The sequence below is a fragment of the Panthera onca genome, chromosome D2, assembly GCF_046562875.1.
Source record: "Panthera onca isolate mPanOnc1 chromosome D2, mPanOnc1 haplotype 2, whole genome shotgun sequence".
In the NCBI taxonomy this organism is placed as follows: domain Eukaryota; kingdom Metazoa; phylum Chordata; class Mammalia; order Carnivora; family Felidae; genus Panthera; species Panthera onca.
In genome coordinates this window covers 25067393-25087841 of record NC_138349.1, presented here as the reverse complement: position 1 = coordinate 25087841, position 20449 = coordinate 25067393, and the positions used below count along the sequence as shown (strand labels likewise).

At 50.3% G+C, this 20449-nt stretch overlaps 1 protein-coding gene across 2 annotated transcripts in view; it reads left to right on the top strand.

Annotated features, from left to right (window-relative positions):
• Nucleotides 1–3895: 3895 nt before the first annotated feature.
• SORCS3 (sortilin related VPS10 domain containing receptor 3) overlaps nucleotides 3896–20449 on the top strand; it is a 592738-nt gene continuing 576184 nt past the window's right edge. The window contains exon 1 of one of the 2 annotated variants that reach the window (XM_078434806.2): nucleotides 3896–5252. In XM_078434806.2, coding sequence (XP_078290932.2) covers nucleotides 4626–5252 — 627 coding nt within the window. In that variant the 5' untranslated portion in view covers nucleotides 3896–4625. The remainder of the gene's footprint in view (nucleotides 5253–20449) is intronic. The other variant, XM_078434805.2, reaches the window with a different exon arrangement.

The window sequence follows — 20449 nt, the reverse complement described above, 5'->3', positions numbered from 1 at the left end:
GTTCAAGGAGGCAAGGCAGTACATGGAGCCTTCATACTATTTTGAGAAGTTTGGACTTTATGGACAATGGTTGGCGATGCAGAGTTTTGAGGAGGGCGTTCCATGACTAATCTCCCTTATGTTTTAAAAGGCAACCATGAAACTGTGCTGTCTAAAACTGTAGCCACCAGCCACATGTGGTTATGAGCCTTGAAATGTAGTCAGTCTGAGTTGAGATGTAAGTGTATACACTGGATCTTGAATACTTAGTGCAAAAATATGTAAAAATACCTCAATAATTTTTATTTAATGAGCTAAAATGAAGATATTTTGCATATGGTTAAGGAGGTATATTATTACAATTAATTTCATTAATTTCTTTTTGATTTTTCATGAGGCTACTAGAAAAATTTAAATTTATACTTTTATTGGACAGGCTGGTGTGGAGGCTGGGTTGGGGAAGGAAAGAACTGAAGACCAAGAGAAGATAGGAAGTTACAGCAAAACCCTAGACGACGGGGGGCGCCTGGGTAGCTCAGTCGGTTAAGCGTCCGACTTCAGCCCGGGTCACGATCTCGCGGTCCGTGAGTTCGAGCCCCGCGTCGGGCTCTGGGCTGATGGCTCAGAGCCTGGAGCCTGCTTCTGATTCTGTGTCTCCCTCTCTCTCTGCCCCTCCCCCATTCATGCTCTGTCTCTCTCTGTCTCAAAAATAAAAACATTAAAAAAATTTTTTTGAAAAAAACCCTAGATGACGGAGGATGAGGGTCAGATCTAAGGCAGTGACTCTGGGAATAAACAGGAGACAACAGGTGAAAAAGGCTTTTAAAACAGGATTTGACAGGGCACCTGGGTGGCTCAGTTGGTTGAGCATCTAACTTCAGCTTGGGTCAGGAACTCCTGGTTAGTGGCTTAGTGGGTTCAAGTCCTGTGTGGGCCTGCATGCTGGTGGTGCAGAACCTGCTTGAGATTCTCTCTTTCTCCTTTCTCTCTCTGCCCCTCCTCCACTTGTGCTTTCTCTCTCTCTCTCTCAAAATTAACTTAACAGAATTTAAAAGAGGACTTGACAATGATTTTTCTGGATGTGGGGATGAGAAAGAGGGAGGAGACAGGGTTGCCTGTTAAGTGTCTAGTCTGGGTGACAGAGAAGGAGGATGGTTTTTAGAACTTGATGCATACGGGTTTCAGTGTGGACCTCCACGTGTCTGGAGCAGTGGGGAACTCAGATGTGAAGCTCAAGAGAGATCAGAGTGGGCTTGTTGATTCAGGAGTCAACAAGCAAGAGGTGACAGCTGAGGCACAGAAATGGGTGAGAAGGTTGAGCTCACTCACACAGGGAGGGGGGAGTGAGCATGAAGCATAGAGAATGGGGTGTTGATGGAGGTTTAGGGCTCAGAATTTAATTTGTGGACAGGAGAAGAGAGGCTGATGAGCTTGACTGAGGCTGGTCAGGGAGGGCCCAGGAGACCCTGGTACCACATAGACCAAGGGAGATCTTTCCAGATGGAACACTACAAATGCAGCAAGTGGAAGGTGTTGACCAGGCTGTGTCAAGGAAGCCACCAGGAGGTGTTTGCTGGGAGTAAGCCTTTGATGAGTCACCTGAAGGCAAATGTCCGCTTGCAGAAAGTCCAGTAGAGAGCGGCGGGTGAGGAAGGGGACTACAGGTACAAGAGAGAACTCTGTGAAGAGGCTGAACTCTAGAAGGTTGGTGGGGACTCGGAGGCTGCAGAGGGAGAGTGGGCACAGGGCCGAGGACAAGGATTGTTAGGCAAAGGGTGAAGGAGGGAGAGCCTGAAGATAAAATGGGGGCCAATAACTGCTAGAGCAAGGCCAAGAGGATGAATCCGGGCAGGAGATGTGTGAAATTATCACATCTGCTAGAGCCTTTTATCCCTTTTTTTCCCCAAATACTTAATAGCCACATCTCCCAGAGTCCCCCTCGAGGATCCGACCTTTCCACGGGCTATGTTCAGGTCAGGTCAGATGGGAGTGGGAGCAGGGAGTTTCCAGCATTGCTCTTGCAGATAACTGCCCCCCCCCCCATGGGGTACTGCACGTGAACTTTGGGGATTGGACAGCATACCTCCCCCTGTGGGTCTGGACTTGGGAGGCCTACCCCCAGCTCCCCCCCGCCCCGCTCCCGGGCTCTGTGAACGTCCACTCCGGGAGGCCAGCCTGAAAGCCAAGATCACTTCTACTCTGGCAACTAGCACCTCTGCCCACAGCCCAAGCAGAAGAGAGGCCTCGCATCCTTCCTGCACCCCGAGCTTGGCTCGGGCTGCAGCGCCCGGCTTTCCCCGGCAGGGGCGCTGGGAACCTGCGAACGGCCGGCTCGCGTCCAGCGCCTGATCCCGCGCCCACCTCAGCCTTCCGCGCTGCAACTTTTTTGGGGCGTTCCGCTGCCAACGGTCTTTGGAAACCCCTAGAGTCCAAGACACGACTCATCCTGGGCTGGACGTTGTCATCGACTTGGCTCTCCAGCTCAGTCTCCTGGGTTTCCAATTTCCAGTTTAGCTCCGGTCGGAAAAGCCTGTTCGCCAGGGTGGGGGCTCCCGGAAACCGCCGGTTGCCGCCCTCTGTGACCGGCTGATTCCCAGGCCACCTCTGCCTCCTCCATCCCTCTTGGCCCTTAGCTGGCGCTTTCGCCTCTTCTTTTCTCTGGCCTTTCCTTTCGCACCGTTATCTCGCCTTTCCTCCTCCATCTCATTTCTCCTCTCTTCTCCCTTTCCCCTTTCTCTCTTCCCCTCCATTCCCTTCTTGTCCCTTCGCCCCACATTTCTCCTCTTCCCTCTTCCGGCGTTTCCCTCCCTCTGGCTACGCTTTAAACATCACCCACAAAGGAACTCTTCCTCTAATCCCGAGGAGGAGGGGAAGGGCCTGGAGGCGGCCACGCTCTCCAAGCCCCCTCCCTTCATCCTATTCCTTTCCTAACAACCCCTCCTCCAGCTCTGCGCTTCTCGCCTTTCCAACCCCTAGAAATCACGGGGGGCTTCGCGGAGGCGGTGGGCTGCACTACGTGCCCGGGCCTGTAAACCACATCTCCTCCTCGTTCAAGTTTAGCTTCCCGCTCTCCGAAGTCTCCCTTTTCCTAGGGGGCTCCAAGGGCCCTAGCCCGGACTGCGTCGACGCGCTCAGGCTGCTCTTCTGCAGCGGGGTCCAGGGGGGCCTGGTAGGCCGGCGCTGGGCTAGGCCGAGGGCCCTCTCACTGGCAGCCTACACTTCGAAGGAACAACTGAGCCGGTTCAGAAACGAATCTAGGAAGAGTGAGCGACCTCAATCCCAGGCTAGAAGATGGGGGCTGGATCCCCCCGTGGGAGCGAACGGTCTCCACTGTCTTTCCTCAGCTCCGACCAGGGGTCCCGAGAAAGAGAACCGTGGAGCGGGAAGAGCCGGCAAACACCTGACCCCGCCGCCGGCTCCTCCTGGATCTCTCCCCTCGCCTTCCAGGAGGCTTAATGAATCACCAGGTTCCGTCCGCCGGCTGTGGGGGGAGCATGGGTGCGCGGGGCGCCAGGAGGAGGGGGCTGTCCAGGGCGGCCTGCCTCACTCTCAATATTGCCTTTCTGAAGACTCGCAGGCTCAGGAAATGCAAGCATAGCCCGCGCGTGATCCGAGAGCGCCCACGGTCCGAGCGGACCCCTCCCCGCCCCACACCCCACGGCTCACACTGACACGCACACAAATGCGTGCAAACGCGCACGCACGGAGGCGCGCGCCCCCGCACACCGAGCCAGCCCTGGGCTCCGCCAGGTGCCCCCACCCCGCGGCGCCCGCCCGCTAGCCCGCCAGCCCGCCAGCCCCCGGCGCACCCCTCGCCTCACCCTCTCCCGCCTGCGCGCACGCACGCGCACGCACGCAGTCCCCGTGCCCCCGCACCGGGCGGAGGCGCAGGCCGCGAGGGGCGGGGGGCGGGGCGGGCCCGGGAGCCGCGAGCGGAGTCCCGGGTCCATCCCGCGCTCTGCTTCCGCGCGCCGCCTCCGCACGCGAAGGCTCCGGTCTGCCCCTTGGCTTCCGAACCCGAACAGTTGGCGCTGAAAACACTTTACTCCTCCTCCTCTTCCTCCTCCTCCCCCTCCCTCGAGACCCCCCCCCCCACATCCTCCCTGCACGCCACCTCCCGCCCCCCACAACAGGCCCGAAGAGTAACCCCCTAAAGGCGGCCAGAAGCGACTCCGAACTCTTCGGCGGGAGCAGGTTGGAGGCTGGGTTTCGGAGAGACTCTGGATTGGGGTCCGTCGCCAGCCCCTCCTCCTGGATCCGGCTTGATTTTCATATTTTAAAAGAGGATTTTTCTCATTACCTTTAAACACCCCTTTTAACAAAATTTCTGGAGGAGCTCGGTGAGGAAGATTGTGAGGGATCTTATTTTAAGGGGGAAAAAGCACCGAGGGGGTATATATTAATTTTTCTTGGGTTTTGGAATCGCCCTTTCGAGAGAGCGAGCGGTCGAGAGCGAGGAGGGAAGACTGGAGAGGACCCGCGAGGCGCGCCAGCCCGAGCCACCTCCTTCCCGGCCGCCCCCTCCCCACTCCCCCCGACACACACTCGCTCGCTGGCTCGCCGGCGCGCGCACACCCCCCGCGCCGGACCCGCACCTCGGCGGGCGCCACACTCTCGGCAGCCCGAGCCGCGGCAGCCGCAGCGGGATGGAGGCAGCGCGCACCGAGCGCCCCGCAGGCTGGCCCGGGGCGCCTCTCGCCCGGACGGGGCTCCTGCTCCTGTCGACGTGGGTCCTGGCCGGCGCCGAGATCACTTGGGGCGCGACGGGCGGTCCCGGGCGCCCCGAGGCCCCTGCGTCGCGGCCGCCGGCGCTGCTTCCTCTCTTCCCGCGGGCAGTGGCAAGCCAGTGGCCAGAGGAGCTGGCGACGGCGCGGAGAGGCGCCGCACTGGGGCGCCGGCCCGGCCCGGAGCCGCTGTCCCAGCCAGGCGGCGGCAGCGGCGGAAAGAAGCAGGGAGAAGGCGGGGGACCGTCGCCTGCAGGCGCGCGGTGGGGACAAGGCACCCCGGCTCCGGGCAAGCCTGCCGGCGCGAGGAGGAGTCGCCGGGCGCAGCCCCCCAGTACCCTGGAACGCGGGGACGCCCGGGCCTCTGCCTTGTCCGATGGTGCCAAAGGAAGCCGCCCTCCGGCCAAGGGTCTCCGGGAGGAGGTGAAGGCGCCGCGGGCCGGGGGGGCGGCGGCCGAGGAGCTCCGGCTGCCCAGCACCTCGTTCGCGCTGACCGGGGACTCGGCCCACAATCAAGCCATGGTGCACTGGTCCGGACACAACAGCAGCGTGAGTACCCGCTGGACCGCTGTCTCCTGACAGCAGGGCAGAAGGGGGGGGGGCGGGAACGAGGGACAGATAGTTGCTGGAGGGTCGAGGCAGAGGCGGGGGCGCCCTGGCTTGTAGAGAGAACAGGTTCATTCGGCTTCCCCCACGCCCCCAACAGGTTAGCGGAGTTTGTTGTAAGATGGTGTGTACGTTTGTTTGCTGGAGACCCTAGATTTGGGGCAGCCCGGAGGGAAGAGAGGGGGGAAAGAAGTGTCTTAAAGATGGGCAGGGGATGGATCTGTGGTCCCTTTCCCTGGTAAACGGCTTGGAGAGTCAGTTTTCCCGTCGGGCGCTTGAATTCGTGAGGACGCGGTCTGAATTGGCGAAGGACCCGCTGGGCAGACTGACGGATTCCCGCAACTGCCGAGCCTCCCCCCCTCCAGTCACGCGAAAGGGAACCCGGGAGCTGGAGGCCACTCAGACTCCCAGACCCCTGCCGGTCTTGGGGCCGCTGCTCTCCGCTCCAGGCGCACTTTCTCCCAGCCCCGGCGAGGGGGCTGCGCCGAGTCCACCCAAGCCCCGGCCTTCACGTCAGAGTCCCCTTCCAAAACCCAGGCAGCTGCCTGGAAAGCTATAGGAGAGGCAGTAAAAAAGTTTAAAGCGTGCAGTGAAATTCAACACCCTTTCCGCACCCCTCACCCTTACGAATGCACAGGCACACCTAAGTCTTTGAGCAAAACACTCGCCTCGGCTGCTGCGTCCCGCATCACAATCGGCCCCCGGAGTGGAGATGGGACCCGGTGCTTTCAGTGCACCTCTCCACCCCTTTCTCCCCGCTGCCAGGTTCCCCTGAGAGCAGCGGCACCGACAGGTGGCGCCCTTGAGTTTCCACTCCAGCGGCCCGGGTGCTGACGGCCCTGCGTTGGGCTTGGAGCTCCAGCGGCCCCGGGCAGCTGCTGCAGCCCACAGAGCGCGCTCGGAGGGGGTCCCGATCCCCGCCGCCCGCCCGGGCCCAGCGCCTTGCGGCCAAGCCAGGAAACGGAGGGGGACGAGCTCTCCGGTGGATGGGGGGCGGCTTCCCGCGATCTACCCCCCCTCCCCTCCTGTCCACGGCCCCCACTTTCAGCCAGTTTGGGAAAAATCCTTTCCGCTTCTCTGGCTCTCCGGCTAAAATCAGAAACCGGCGTTGGGCAGAGTCTGGAGGGTGATGAATGTCTGTATAAGCAGCTTTGGGGAACTCATTTGATGGGAAAGCTCCTCCCCTCCCCTTCATGCCTCTCTTTACGGCTGGCATTCAAGACTTCCTGGGAAATTTTCGTCTTATTTTAAAGGGGCTCTAGGGTGTCACAGGGGTGAGAAGGAACAGGAAAGCGGGGAGTCCGCAGAGTGCAGCATGTCCACGCTGCCCAAAACAGGTTTCCTGGTTCTCCATGACACGCGCAGCCCAGCCTGGGTACGGATGCTGGGTTGGAAGGATTTGCGCCGTCCGACTCCCCAGCGGCGCGGTGTCTGGCTTCATCTGCCTCCGGTGAAGACCCCCGTAGCTTCAGAGTGTGCAACTCTGAGCATAGGGGGTGGGCACAGCAGGCCTTGTCAGGGCTGGGTGATTGAAGACTTGGAAATCTCCAGAGGGAGAGGGGGAGACGGGGAGAGAGAGGTAATTCTCTGACAGCAGGGAGTGTGACTCTCAACTTCATTTTAGTTTGATAATGAGGAAGTGTGTGTGTGTGTGTGTGTGTGTGTGTGTGTTCGTTCATGTTCACACTCAGTGAGGAGGATGAACAGGATGTGTGGAAGTAAATGTATCTCTGGGAGAAGGAGGAGGTGCTGTCCTCACATTATCTATGACTATATTACTGCCACATTTGGACGGTATAAATTCACAATGCCTAAAGCGTTTCTTATGTCTCTGCTTTTACTTGAAGGATCGTTTTTTTTGTGTGTGTTGACTTATCCCCTGAAGATGGAATTTCAGAGAGTGACCACTTTTTTGCAAATGGTAGTTACATCTGCCTGTCTTCAATGCTGTTGTGCAGCAGAGGAAGTGAGGGGTCAAGTCTAGCCCTGTGCCCCCTGGGCAAATGGCTCATAGTTGAACCAGGGGCAGAAGCACCTGGGGAATGGACCAATTGGCCTTGGAGCCCTTAGTGACAGCAATGAGATTCAGGCAGTCCACAAAGAGCCCACGGGATGCTTGTTGGTTGTGTTCTTGGCTAGTCTTAACTGTCCAAGAAAGGACGAGGCAACACACGTGGGTGCAGGGACCCCATCCCGTCCTTTCTTTCTAGTGGAGAGGGGGACTGCCTCTTTAGCTCCTGGGCTGGACCTGCCTCTTCTGACCATGCTGTGTAGGCAGTATTAGTGAGAAAGGCTTCACTGAGTATCTGTGCTGCTCTGAGGGAAGAGGGGAAGTATGTTACCATGGCCCTCTCTTTGAGAGACTCTAAGGAAACAACCCCTCTAAGAGAAACTGGGAAACTAGCTTCTGCAACATTACCAGGCTGGTTTCTTCAACTATCCCCCCCCCCCCCCATTCCTGAAGTCAATAAAAGAAGATGCTCTACATAAAAGCCAGGGTGAGGGATGAGTGGGACGATGGAAGTTTCTGGAAGCTTCCCTCATCATCAGATTCAAAGTGGAGGGAGATATCCTAGCACCAGGCTCTTCTGACGTGAAAAGAGAGTTCCATCTTGCCTCTGATAACCGAAGTATTAAACACATCCTTTTCTGGGAAGACCAGCAGTTTAAGTGTGAACTGGGGTTTCTGCTCTCCTTGCAAGTGCCTTTGGTGGACCTCATTACTTGATATGAATTCCCTTTTGGGGACGGTTTTCAGTCACCCCATGTAACTGAGATCAAACTCCAGTCTGACACTTGGCAGGATGTCAGGCAGGCATAACTGGACGTGCTCCCCTCCATTTGTCCAGGTGTGCCCAGGGACTCGGGGGCAGAGGAGATCCCTGTCCAGGGCTTGGGTCATGTGTCCACTTTGGTTCAAGGACTGTGCTCAGTTGGCTTGGGGGACAAAGGAGGAAGTGCCCAGCAGGCTTGAGCTAGAAGGTGTCAAGAAGGGCTGGAGTCTGGGTCTCCCTCTGACCCTTACTACCCTGCCAGGTGTTCCTAGCGAGAGGTGAGTGGACTTGGACTTGGAGCCTCTACACTGGAGGGACATTCCCACCCTATCTCCAGCAGTCTCCAGCTGGATTCCTGGTGATTAATGGCGAAGAGAGTGTGTCACAAACACCCGGAGGGACAAACCCGGAGGAACAAACACCCCACAGCTTGCAGGGAAACAGAAAAACACATTATTCTGCCCTTCTCCTTCAAATGCAGGAAGGTGCCTCCTGCTTGCTCACTGGATTGACAAAAGGCTCTGGAGACTGGAAGGTTGTAAAGGTGACAGTTCACTTCTCTGTGCCCCCTCCTCTTTGGAGTAACCCCGCATGGGGATCCCCCGTGCGTGTTGCCAAGGTGGGAACCTTGCATTCTCCCTTGGATGACCCCCATTCCTTTCCAGCTCACTGGCAGTGGCAGCGACTTGCAGCCTGCTGCCCCTGCAGCGTGTCTGGTTGAAATGACTTGTCAGATAGTTTTCAGTTAATGTGCCCAACACTGAACATTGGTGCAGAAGCAGGGGTGTCGAGAAGCAGGGGATGCTGGTAACTCCAGGTGCCTCCAGATAACCCATCCCTGAGCCTGCGAGGAGGTGGAACACACAGATGTTTTCCAGGCGGGATTTCATACCTTTAACTAATTCAGCTGGACTGTGTTCTAAAATATTTACTCCTAATGTGCAAAATAGTGACAGCTTTGATCAGATTAATTGTATTTCACTCACTGGAGCAGCTAATTGTGGCTCTCAAACAGATTTTTCAAATAGCTTTTGGCTGGATTGTCTTGCCTTCATCGTCCCTGCTCACGAACCTTGTGTCACAATATCTTAATGCATTTTGCCTTCTCAGAGGCTTAATAAAGAAGCCTGCCACAGAAGCTGTTCCTCAGGGGGTTGCCAAAAAGAACCTGTTTTTAATTAATATTACAAGGGGAGCCTCTCCTTTGAGCTGGAGCTGGGAAGTGCTGTGGGACATCACAGCCCTAATTGCTCCTGGTCATTGTCCGCCTGGGGTTGGGGGTGGGGTGGAGAGAGGAGGGGGCTGGACACAGGCTGTTTGTCTCTATTTGTCTGCTCTGCGTTTCCTCTGATGGCTGGGTTACAGGGTGTGATTTGCTTCTCAGATCCTGCAGTGATTTCCAAGGTGAGCAGAATTTGCAAACTCCTTAATTGGGAGGCCTGATTTAATGATTGCAGAAATGCAGTGGTTGGAACTTGCTTTGTAGTTGGCAAAGAAGTGCTGGGAAGTGGCTTCTCCAATTGTGTTGGATTTAAGAGAAGCAGCCGTGGGGGTGGGGGTGGGGGGGGGTAGTGGAGGGTTGTAGCTCCAGTGGCAAGAAGGCTCAGGGCAGAAGGGAGAACTGCTTTTTCCTTGGCCTGCGTAAATCTATTATTGTCACTGGGGAATTTTGGAACTGGATGATATGTGGGCTCTGATTCATCCCATAAGGAGCAGAGGGGGTGCGACAACCCCATACAGGCTGAGATAGGAAGATACCTCTGAAGGCTGGGTTTATCCAAGGGTAGGTGCACCTGAGGCCTGCTGGCTTGACTCACCTGTTGATTTCCTGCTTTCTTTGGCCTCTTGGCAGGCTTGAGACACTTTTCTTATAGAGGGAGAATGTCGAAGGATGATTTTTCAGAGAGTTTGGGAGGAAAGCGATCTAATGAAGTTGGAGGCAGAGAAGAGAGAGTGTAGTGTCAGCGGGCCACCTTGGGTAAGTGGAATGGACACTGGGGTATGGATGGACGTTGGTAACCATCCTTACCCCCCAGGTATGGGGAGTGACTGAGAGAAGGGTCTGAATGGTGCTCTGGTTTTGCTGGCAGTGAGTGGAGATGGGAGAGCTCCGTCTCACATGCAGGAGGGACTCAGCCGTGTTTGACCAAGTGGGTGAAGGGTGACAGCCTCAAGTCTTATTGAGCGGAAGCTATGAAGGAATTAGAAGTCCTTGTCCTTTGGGATATCAGTGATTTCTTTCCCAGGTTTTTCAAACTTGACAGCGATGGTAACCAGGGGTATTTCATCTAGTATGTCTACGTCTGGCTCAAATGCCTTCACCTGCTTGCATTCAGATCCAGAGCCCTTTAACCTGGCATTTGGGGCCCTTCACTGCGTATGTCCTGGCTCTACTTTTCCACTTCTCTGTTCCCTGATGGATTCCTTCACTCTAGCCAAGGGAGCCCCTTCATTGCCCCAAGCCCCTTCTCGACTCTGAGCCTTTGCTCTTGAGGTCTTCTCCACTTACGGTACCCTTCTTCCTCTGTTGAAATGCACCTGTTATTTACAGCTCTGCTCAAGATTCAAATCCTTGAAAGCATTTGTTTCCCTTTTTCCTAATTGTTTATAGAATGTCAAAGATTGCATCACACATTTGATCACGAGTTTAGTACTCATTTATTTTAATCTTGTATGGTTTTGTAAGTGTTTTCAAGGTAAGAGATGAAGGAGGAAATAATTACAACAGCACCTCCCCCACCCCTCAGCGTAAGTGTTGTTTTTCTTCTTGTGTTGTGTGGCATACAGTGCTTGTCACACAGCTCAGTACATACTTACTGAACTTACACCCAGAGCTGGAAGGCGCCTTAGCTGTGTGGGGAGGACGGGCTGACGCTCTTAATAGCACTGAGTTAATATAGCTGCTTTATTACTTCATATGTGACTTTTAACACCAGATTTGGAGGCATCTCTACCCCACTTAGTAAGAAGATGGAGATAGGAGCTAGGCAACAACCTGGCTTCTTCCTTTTGGACTTCAGAGATCAGGTGGACTCACAGAAGGTAGTCGACCGCTTGCTGTGTGTTTCCTGTGTGTGTGGCAGTGTTCTGGGCACCGTGGGATTGGTAAGGGTGAGATGAAGGGAGAGCCAAATAAGGATAAGACAGCATTTGCCTCAAGGTCCTTCCAACATGCTTTGGATATGAGACTGCTGTTCTGTAAAGTTAAATAACACATGACAGCAAGATAGAAGCCATGGGGATGATACGTGGTTAATCGTTAAGCAGTTGTTTCGGGCTGCGAGCTCAGGGGAGAGAGGGTCACTGTGAGAGATACTATGGCATTGAGACTCATAGGATGTCAAGGCAGGAAGGGCACGTGGCAACTGTTTTCATTGTATCGCTCAGCATAGAGATGAGGGATGTGAGGCTCAGACAGAAACGTGGCATCCTATGATCTGGACTCTCTCCTGTTCCTTTTCTCTGTGTAGCTGTCCCCTACTCATTCCCAGGTTTCTCCTTGGGTTTACAGACCATTTTGTGTCCAAGAGGATTATGCATTTTCACTCAGGGGAGGTAGGATGCTGCCCATTTTATAGGTAGGACAGACTGAGGCCTAGGATGAATATACACGAGGCTAACCAAAGAGGCTCCTCTGGTTCCTCCTCTGGTTCCCTGGCTGTGTTCTACATCCACCCTGCCCACCCAGTGAGTTATCTGCAAACGATAAATACCAACCTCCTCAATGTTGGACAATCTGTGTCTTACTAACCGTTGTTAACGGGGGCCTCTTGTGAATCACCTCATTATTCGAGTTAGTGAATCAGGCCTGGTTGCATCACCAGGAACATTTTGCTCATTTATTTTGATCAGTGTAGTTTGGGTTTAATTATTTATGGAAATGCTTTTCTTCATAGTACGCTAATAAATGTGTTGTAGTAAATTTGGAAAAAGTAATGGAGTCTAAGAACTTCAGGATTGCACAGACAGCTTTCTGCTATTAACTTCTTGCTGGGGAGCGGAGGAAAGCATCCCTAGTGGGTTGAGATGAGAGGGCCCTGGAGCACAGTGGGGCCAGCCATACAGGACGGTTGGCCAGTAAAACTGCCCGCTGCTAAGTAGGGGCCTGTCACTTGGCCCACACCGGGACCTAGTTTAGGGGAAAAACTGGAAATAGAGCCATATAGGGAAATCAAGGATCCTGTTAGGGTGTGGATTGTGGGATTGTTTGGTCTGGGTGTGAATTCATGCTTGTGGAGTGTATCCATCCTGAACATAGTCTTCAGAGATTATTGGGGACAGCCGTGTAGTAAATAGTTAGGAGCATGGGTTCTGGAACCGGGTGCCTGGCTTTAAATCGTGCCTCTGTCCTTAATAGCCTTGTGACCTTGGACAAGTTGTTATACTTTCTTCGCTATTTGTACATTTATTAGAAGAGAGTGGTAGAAATAGTACCGTTCACACTGGGCTGCTGTAAGGATTAATGAGATAACGTACGTGGCCAAGTGCTTAAAAGAAGTGCTGGACCTGTGGCAAGCCCTGCGGATACCTTAGTTGCTTTAGTTGTTATTTTTATATTGGAAAGGGCTTTCCCTTCGCTTTCAGATGGAAACATTGAAGCAGAGGAAGGACGTACTTGCTCCAAGTTTTCCAATGAGCTAATGGCAAAAGCTTTGGCCAGAACCCTCAGGGAGATGCTCCTGTCAGGCACCTCCTATCCTTGGCCAGATGAGCCTTTGCGATATCTCTCTTCTGTGTTGTGCTGAGATAGTGAAAAAGACAGGAGAGAATGACTGGGGACCTTGAAATTCCTACTCAGAATTTGTAATAGAAGCGGTTAGAATCAGATAGTTAGAACCAGGTTAAAGATTACACTAATTAACAGCTTTTATGTGGGACATTTTTTGGGGGGGATTTCATTGAAGCCTTAAGGAAGGCATCCAGAAAGGTAGAGAATAGCTTCTCTTGGCTTGGGCACCCATAATTATGCTTCACAGCTAATCTCAGAAGACTTCTTGAAGGAAGTGAGTTAGTAGAATGTGTCATTCAGGGAAGTAGGAGAACAGTGGGCTGCTGGGGCTGGGAGGCAAGTGGAACCTGTAATGTAGTGCCAAAGACTTCTCTACATGGAAGCCATGGGATGGACATTGAGGTTCCAGCTGTGCTTCTCCTCTTGATCTCCCAGCTCTCTCTGCTTCGTGCCTAGTGTAAAATGGGAATATCCATGACTAGAACTATCTGCAGAATATCCGCAGCCTCTTTCCAAGAATTATCACCCTGGCCAAACCCACTATTAATTTTGTAGTGATTTATCCTCATCGAGATACAGGCTTGTATTCCCTTTTTGCTTGCACCCTCTGCACCAAGAGTGGAACCTGAGATCCCTACACAGACACTAGAGGGAGTGTTGCCCTGGGAAAGAAGTGAAAATAAATAGGATGAAATAATAAAAAAAAATGCTGCACAAGGAATCGTTCCAAAGGAGAGAAGAGGAGAAACAGCACCCTGCAGGTGAATTGTGTGTGGGGATGTTTGGTGACCCCTAGATGGATATTGATTGGCAGCAGGGCACTTCAGTCCTGGGGGGGTGGGGGGCAGGGAGGTTGATCAGCCTCTTCCTGCAGAAAAAGGAAATGGGTGTTTTGTTTAAATACATTACATCCGTTCTGCAGTCCATTCAACCCATTAATGACCCAGCTAAGACTCTAGAAGTAAAAATCCGCAGGAAGTGATACTTAGGCTTGGTTGCCCTATCTCTTCTGCATTTTCTCCCTTTGTGTCCCTTCACTTCCTGTGCATGGTGCATGGTCAGTAGAAGCTTACTGAGTTGAATGTAATAAACACTTTCTTAAATACTTAGAACTGCCTGGGTAAAGAATGAGAGTCTTGGGGCTGAGGGAAGGCCTCTTCTTGCTGCCCCTGGGCCTAGGCTCACCCCTGAACATCTCTGTTCCCTCTCACTGGTGCTGAGATCCCACATGCCTGATGCAGGGCTTTCCAAGTCTTTTTGGCATCTATGGTGAGGTATGCAGTTTCTCTTCCAGATGGTTAGAGTCAGGTTAAAGATTACATTGCTGCATCAGAAATGAACTTTTTCTTCTTAAAATCTGTTCTCAGTGGGAGATGGGGAACAATTACTGAATCGAACATTTTTTTTCAGGGCTGGAAAAGTAGCTCAAGCTGCCATATCTGAATGTGATTACATGTAGTGGAGGAACTTGCTACAATAAGAGTTTCGAGACCATAAAACTGGAGTTGCAGAGAAATTTGTTTTCCAGGGTGGTGGTAGGTAGAGGAAGCTATTTTTAGAGGCAAAAGAGTTGCTCATATCACTGTGCTGCTGTCAGTGTTACTCATACTTGAAAGTGAAGTTTTGACTGGAAGGTTTCTCAAAACTCTGAAATGTCTATTGGGTTATGAGAAGATGCCCAAGCAGCAGCGACTTTGAACGGATGTCTGAGCCTCAGTTTCACTGGCTGTAAAAGTGGGATAATAGTGAACCTACAGGTTGTTGGTAATCTTAGAGACGGCGTGGGTCTAAAGTACGCTATAGTATAAAGGGTCTAGCATTGAAGGCTATCATGTTGGTTAAGAATGTTCTTATTATTCGCCTAGGCAGGAAATGGGGTAGGTTGAGTATCTGTCCATTTAGGCAGATCTGTTGGTTCTCTGCCCATATCCCCTTGGCACTTGTTGTTTCTCTGCATGCTGGCCTGACTTAGTGTGTTAGTCTGGGCTCTCTAGAGAAAGAGAAACAATAGGATATATATCTCCGATATATATCCAGTATGTGTGTGTGCATACACACACCCCTCACTGTAAATCTCTTTGTGTGTATATAAGTAAATATATATACATACGTACATATATATATGTATAGGTATGTGTGTGTATGTGCATGTGAATGTACGTGCATGTATGTCTATATCTACGTATGTGTATGTATATGTACATATGTATGTGTGTCTATGTGTATATGTATGTGTATCTAAAGGAAGTGTGTATATGTGTATCTAAAGGAAGTTATTGTGAGGAATAGACAGACACTATGAATGGGGCTGAGAAGTCTTAAATCTGTAGTTGTGAAGCTGGAGACCCAGCTGTAGTTCCAGTCTGAGTCTGAGTCTGAGGGCAAGAGAAGACCAGTGTCCCAGCTTGAAGATAGTCAGGCAAAGAGAAAGAATTATTTCTCACTCAGCCTTTTTGTTCTAATCCGCCCTTCCTGGCTTGGATGAGGGCACTCACACTGGGAGGGCAATGTGCTTTACTCAGTCCACTGATTCAAATATTAATCTCATCCAGAAACATCCTCGCAGACATACACAGAGTAATGTTTGACCAAATATCTGGGTACCCTGTGGCCCAGTCAAATTGACACATAAAATTAACCATCACACCAAGCCAGGAATTTCCCTCCTACTCTTTTAAAAGCCTGTTCTGGGGCCTCCCATGGTCCATATTGGGTGTGGGGAGGGGGATGAAGTCACTGCCCCCACTTCTGAGAGGTCCTCCTTGGAGTTGGCACCTTCCAAAAGAAAGGATCCCACTCCAGGTTTATACTGAGTGGCAGGAACATGGTGCTGGGGTTTTGAGAAGGGGACACACGCCTCCAAATTAGTGTTCACTGTCATTTCTCAAGGCTAAGCAGCCCCACCTCACTTAGGACCTGTGGTTGTTCTTCATAATACATAAAACAGAGGCTCCCTAAAATTTTGACCTCTACCTGCTGGCAGATGATGTCCTACCTGGGAGTGGGTGCAATTCCTCTTTTTCTTAGACTTTGTCAGGGTTTGGGCAGGGAGCAGTTAGCTTCCCATTAGTATCTTTCTTTCTAAGATCTCATCAGTGAGAAGCATCATAATAGGATGGGAAGAATATTGTCCTGGGAGCTGAGATCTGTGGAGTTGGGTTTCTGACTCACGTACAGTAACTGCTTTTAGCTGGCCACCATTCTTAGGTGTAAGGGGATGAAAACTCTTCAGTATATGTCTATGAATGAGAGTTGTTGTTTTTTAATGGGTACATTAGTAAGGAGAGTGTCTAGGATGATGGTAAAAATACTGAAAAACGCTTCTTTCAAGCATGCATAAATTTGGTCTTCCCCAAGCAGAGGTGCATTCATTTGTTCATTCATTTTTTCATTCATTTCTTTGCTTAGTGTGATGCTCATTAAGTTATTGAATATTCTTGGATTCAATTTCTTTATCTATAGAATGGATGAGCTGCATAAATTGATACAGGCCTATCTCAGCATAAACTAGATGTGATACTAGGTCAGTCATTTCCTTATGTGTGAAATGGGGACAATCCCATTGCTCCCTTTATGTCACAGTTAAGTAAGGACATAACGCACCTGGAAGCATTTTAAAAAGAATGGTTCTCAAAGCAATGTGAACAGGGGCGGTGTGAACTCATGGTGTTAGTTTACCTTACCTCTCCTTTTATGCTTTAAGTGGCTGGAGGTCCTTCCACAATAGATTTGAGACCATGCCCAACAGCCCCCTTGTTTTGCCTTCGCCCAGCACAAACGAAACCCTTCCATTAGCACACATAGCATGGCGTTAAAAACCTCATGCTTCTTATTCCAGGCACGATGTACAATTTATTTCAAGCCACATCTGATATAATAAAATTCTCAGATGGGAGTGTAATTTGGGAGTTTAAAAAAACATTTGTTCCAGGACTTGACCTGTATTGATTGCCTGGCCTCATTCTTTTCAGATAATATGAAGTATTTGGGGAGCATCTGCTATACTGCCTAGTGGTGCAGACTGGACACCCCCAAAGTGTATAGTCTTGTGTGTGGGAAACACACATTAGGAAAATGTTAGGAACAGAGAACAACGGAAGGTGCTTAGGAAATACATTGGATGTAACCTAGAGCACAGCGAATGAAACTAATAAAATGTTCAGAATATTATGCTTGTTTTTATTATCTACAACAAAGTAGTATGGTTGACAATACTCATGACTAAATCTGTGTGACATGATAAGAAGTAAAGATTGGGTAGATTATTTTATGCTGTGACAGTTGCTCAGAATTCTGCCATAGTAGTTTGGGCTGTAACCTTCTTGTACTGCTCTTTGTTTTTTTTCTTTTTTTTTTTTCTTGAGTTTCTAATTGTTTTATCATCCTCACAGAGAGAAGAAACATCTGTTTCTTCACCATTGTGCCAAGATATTCCAGCTTCTTAACTGTATTACTGGATATTCTTATTTGTACTGATTTCTTTCTAGGTCTGTCTTCCTGTTCTTATCTTACTATTTCTGTTTATTCTACTCCTGGGTTCGTACTTCTGGGTTTTTGGGGGGGATGGGGAGTGGCTCCATTCCTCTTTTTTGGGATGATTTTCATGTTTCTGTGGTTTATCCTCCAGTTTTTTTTGTAGAGAGGGCATGAGAATGTCCTGGATTATTTCTGTGTCCTGACATAAATATTGATATATTGCTTTTAATTCTCAAGAAATCCTGGCTTGGATGATAAATTATATGGTCTAAAATTATGATAAATTTATGTCTAAAATTTATTTGCCTTTCTCATTTGCTTGTGGTTCATCTGGACATGGAAGTCTAGGGTCAAAAAAATTTCCCTTGGGTCGTGAAGTACTTAGTGTACTTGCTTGATTTGCATCTTTGCTATTTGGGGATTCTATGTATCCCTCTCCTACTCAGGACTAATGAGAGTAAGGGAAGGAGGTGTCTAGCATGGGCCACCTTGGCTTTGCTCAGGTCACTGATGCGCAACCCTTTAAGGAGACCTGATATATTACAACCAGGTTTATACAAAACCAGCAGCATGGTGTGAGGGATTAAACTCTACAGAGCAGTTTGCCATAGATGCTTATTATCTGAATACTTTTAATATAAAACTCAGCCAAAAAAAGAGTAGTTTTAGCTATTTGTCATTTTAAAAAATGTAAGATAGCTTTTGAAAACGTCATCAATATTCAACAAATATTTTTGGAGTACCTGCTAGATGCCAGGCCCTGCTGGGCTCTGAGTATATAATGGTGATCAGTGCTCTGAAAGAGAGGTTCATGACATTATCAAAGATTACACTAGGCACATTTAACTTGGAGAGGGCAGAGAGGCAGAAGCAGATGAGCTGAGATCTCAAATATGCACAGGGTTAATTAGGTGAAGAGGAGAGGGCAGAGTGTTCTGGGCACATAGCTTCTGAGACATGAGGGAAGAAAGTATCTGAAAGGGACAGAGAGAAGGACAGAGAGAAGAGGGTTTGTGGGCTGGAGGCTGGCAAGAGATAAAGCTGGACAGGCAGGGATGGGTAGGGCCTTATGGATCCAGGGGGAGGAGTTTATTCTCCATCTTAAGAGCAAAGGGGTAAGCCATTGGGAGGGTTTAAAGTAGGAGAGTCATTTAATTAAATGTGCATTAAACAAAACCACTCTGATCACCCTATGAGTTAGATGGTGGAAAGGAGACCAGACTGTCGCTGTAGCTAGAGAGAGTGATGGCTTGGGTGGTGGCAGTGGAGGTGGGTGAGGAGAAGCCAGCTGAAGAAGTACTTAGCAGGTGTAGTTGATTGTATTGTTGGTTTCTCTATATAATTCCTCGCGCCTCTCTATAACCCCTTTTGTACTGGGCCCTGGTAGTACCCTTTCTCTGGAGGTGGGGCATTTCTTCTCCACCTCCTAACTTTGGGTTTGGCCTTGTGATGCACTTTGGTCAATAGAAGAAGTGCCAGTTCTAAGCTTAGTTAGCAAGAGGCATCAGGTATCCACCTGCTTTCTTGTGCCTCTGCATGAGGAAACATGCCCAGGCCAACTTGCTGGTCCTGGGAGAGAGGACAAGTCATGTGCAGCCAAGCCTAGCCTACACCAGCCTGGCCCAGCCAAGAGCAGCCCTGCCCAGCTGAGTGCAGTTGAGTCAGCCAACCTCCAGCTGCCCTATATATTTATGAGCATAAATGATTCTTGTGAGAATAAGTGGTTGAGATTTGAGTGGTTTGTTCCCCAGCATTTTTGCAGCAGAAGTTAACTGATACAGCAGGTAAAGTCAACAGAACTTGATAGATTGTGTGTAACAAATTTGTGGGAACATAACTAGAGTATAAAGGGAGGCTCACCTGTATTTCAAGGTCATTAGCCTCATACATGCTCAGGGCTATACTTAGGTGTCTCTGTGGTGGTTTCCTGTCCCTCACCTCTCTTTGTAATTCATGGCTTTTCCTGGAACCCAGTGAGGTAGGTCAGAATTCATGGTCCAAAAGAATTAATCTTCCCCCTTTTTTTCCTTCTCACTCTTTCCAGCAGCCTGATCAGATTGCAGCAGAGTGTTGGGGCCGAGCAGTTCTCAGGTCCCTCAGTGGGGGGGGCCTTCAAGCCCTAACACTCAGTGCATTCTTGTTAGTTGAAGTCCGTTTCTGCTCTAGCTGTGAAGATGGGATTTCACTGCAAGTGGGGAGACATGCGGGGCCAGGGATTTTTCTGGTCTTGACTGATTATTTAAAATATATTAGTTCTGATAAAATATTTAGCTTTTAAACAACAAATTTAATATAGGGAATTGTGTTTTATTTATTAATTGCAGTTGGAGGGAGATTGGTAGGAGTTGCGCTGAAGTGCACTGTTGTGATTTTGCAAAGTATAGTAATTACTGTAATATTTTGTTGAATTATTAATATCTACTATGCCTGCAGGAACATAAGCTTTTGCAGTCAAATTCATTTCAAGATTGCCTTTTGCCCCTCTGGTTCTGTTTTGTGTTTTCTTCTCTTTCGTGTGCACTTATGAATTTTTTAAGAAATGGAGTTGGAAGGGCAGGGTTGATTATATGTTGTGAAACACCATTGTCACGCCCTGTAACTGAACATAGGTGGGCAGGGGTGGGCAGGAGAGAAAACCTGTGGTTCCTTGATTGTCTCTTTTTTCTTTTTTTTTTTTTTTTCAACTTTTTTTTTTTTTTTTTTTTTTTTTTTTTGGGACAGAGAGAGACAGAGCATGAACGGGGGAGGGGCAGAGAGAGAGGGAGACACAGAATCGGAAACAGGCTCCAGGCTCCGAGCTGTCAGCACAGAGCCTGACGCGGGGCTCGAACTCACGGACCGCGAGATCGTGACCTGGCTGAAGTCGGACGCTTAACCGACTGCGCCACCCAGGCGCCCCTCCTTGATTGTCTCTTGTCTCAGCCAAGAGACTGTTGTGGTACCAGACTGAGGGATGCTGAAAAGGGGCGTGTTTGGGAAGAAAGGACTCATCAATGTGCCTCTTCAGGAGCTGCGATGAGGACAGAAAATGGTGGGGAGGCCATGTGTGTGCACGTCTCCGAGCACACAGTACTGATCTTTCCAGTAGGTGGAGTTGGCAGGTATTTGGGTGTATGTGTTGAAATGACACTAGCGTCCCTTAGTAATTGTTCTTGGCAACC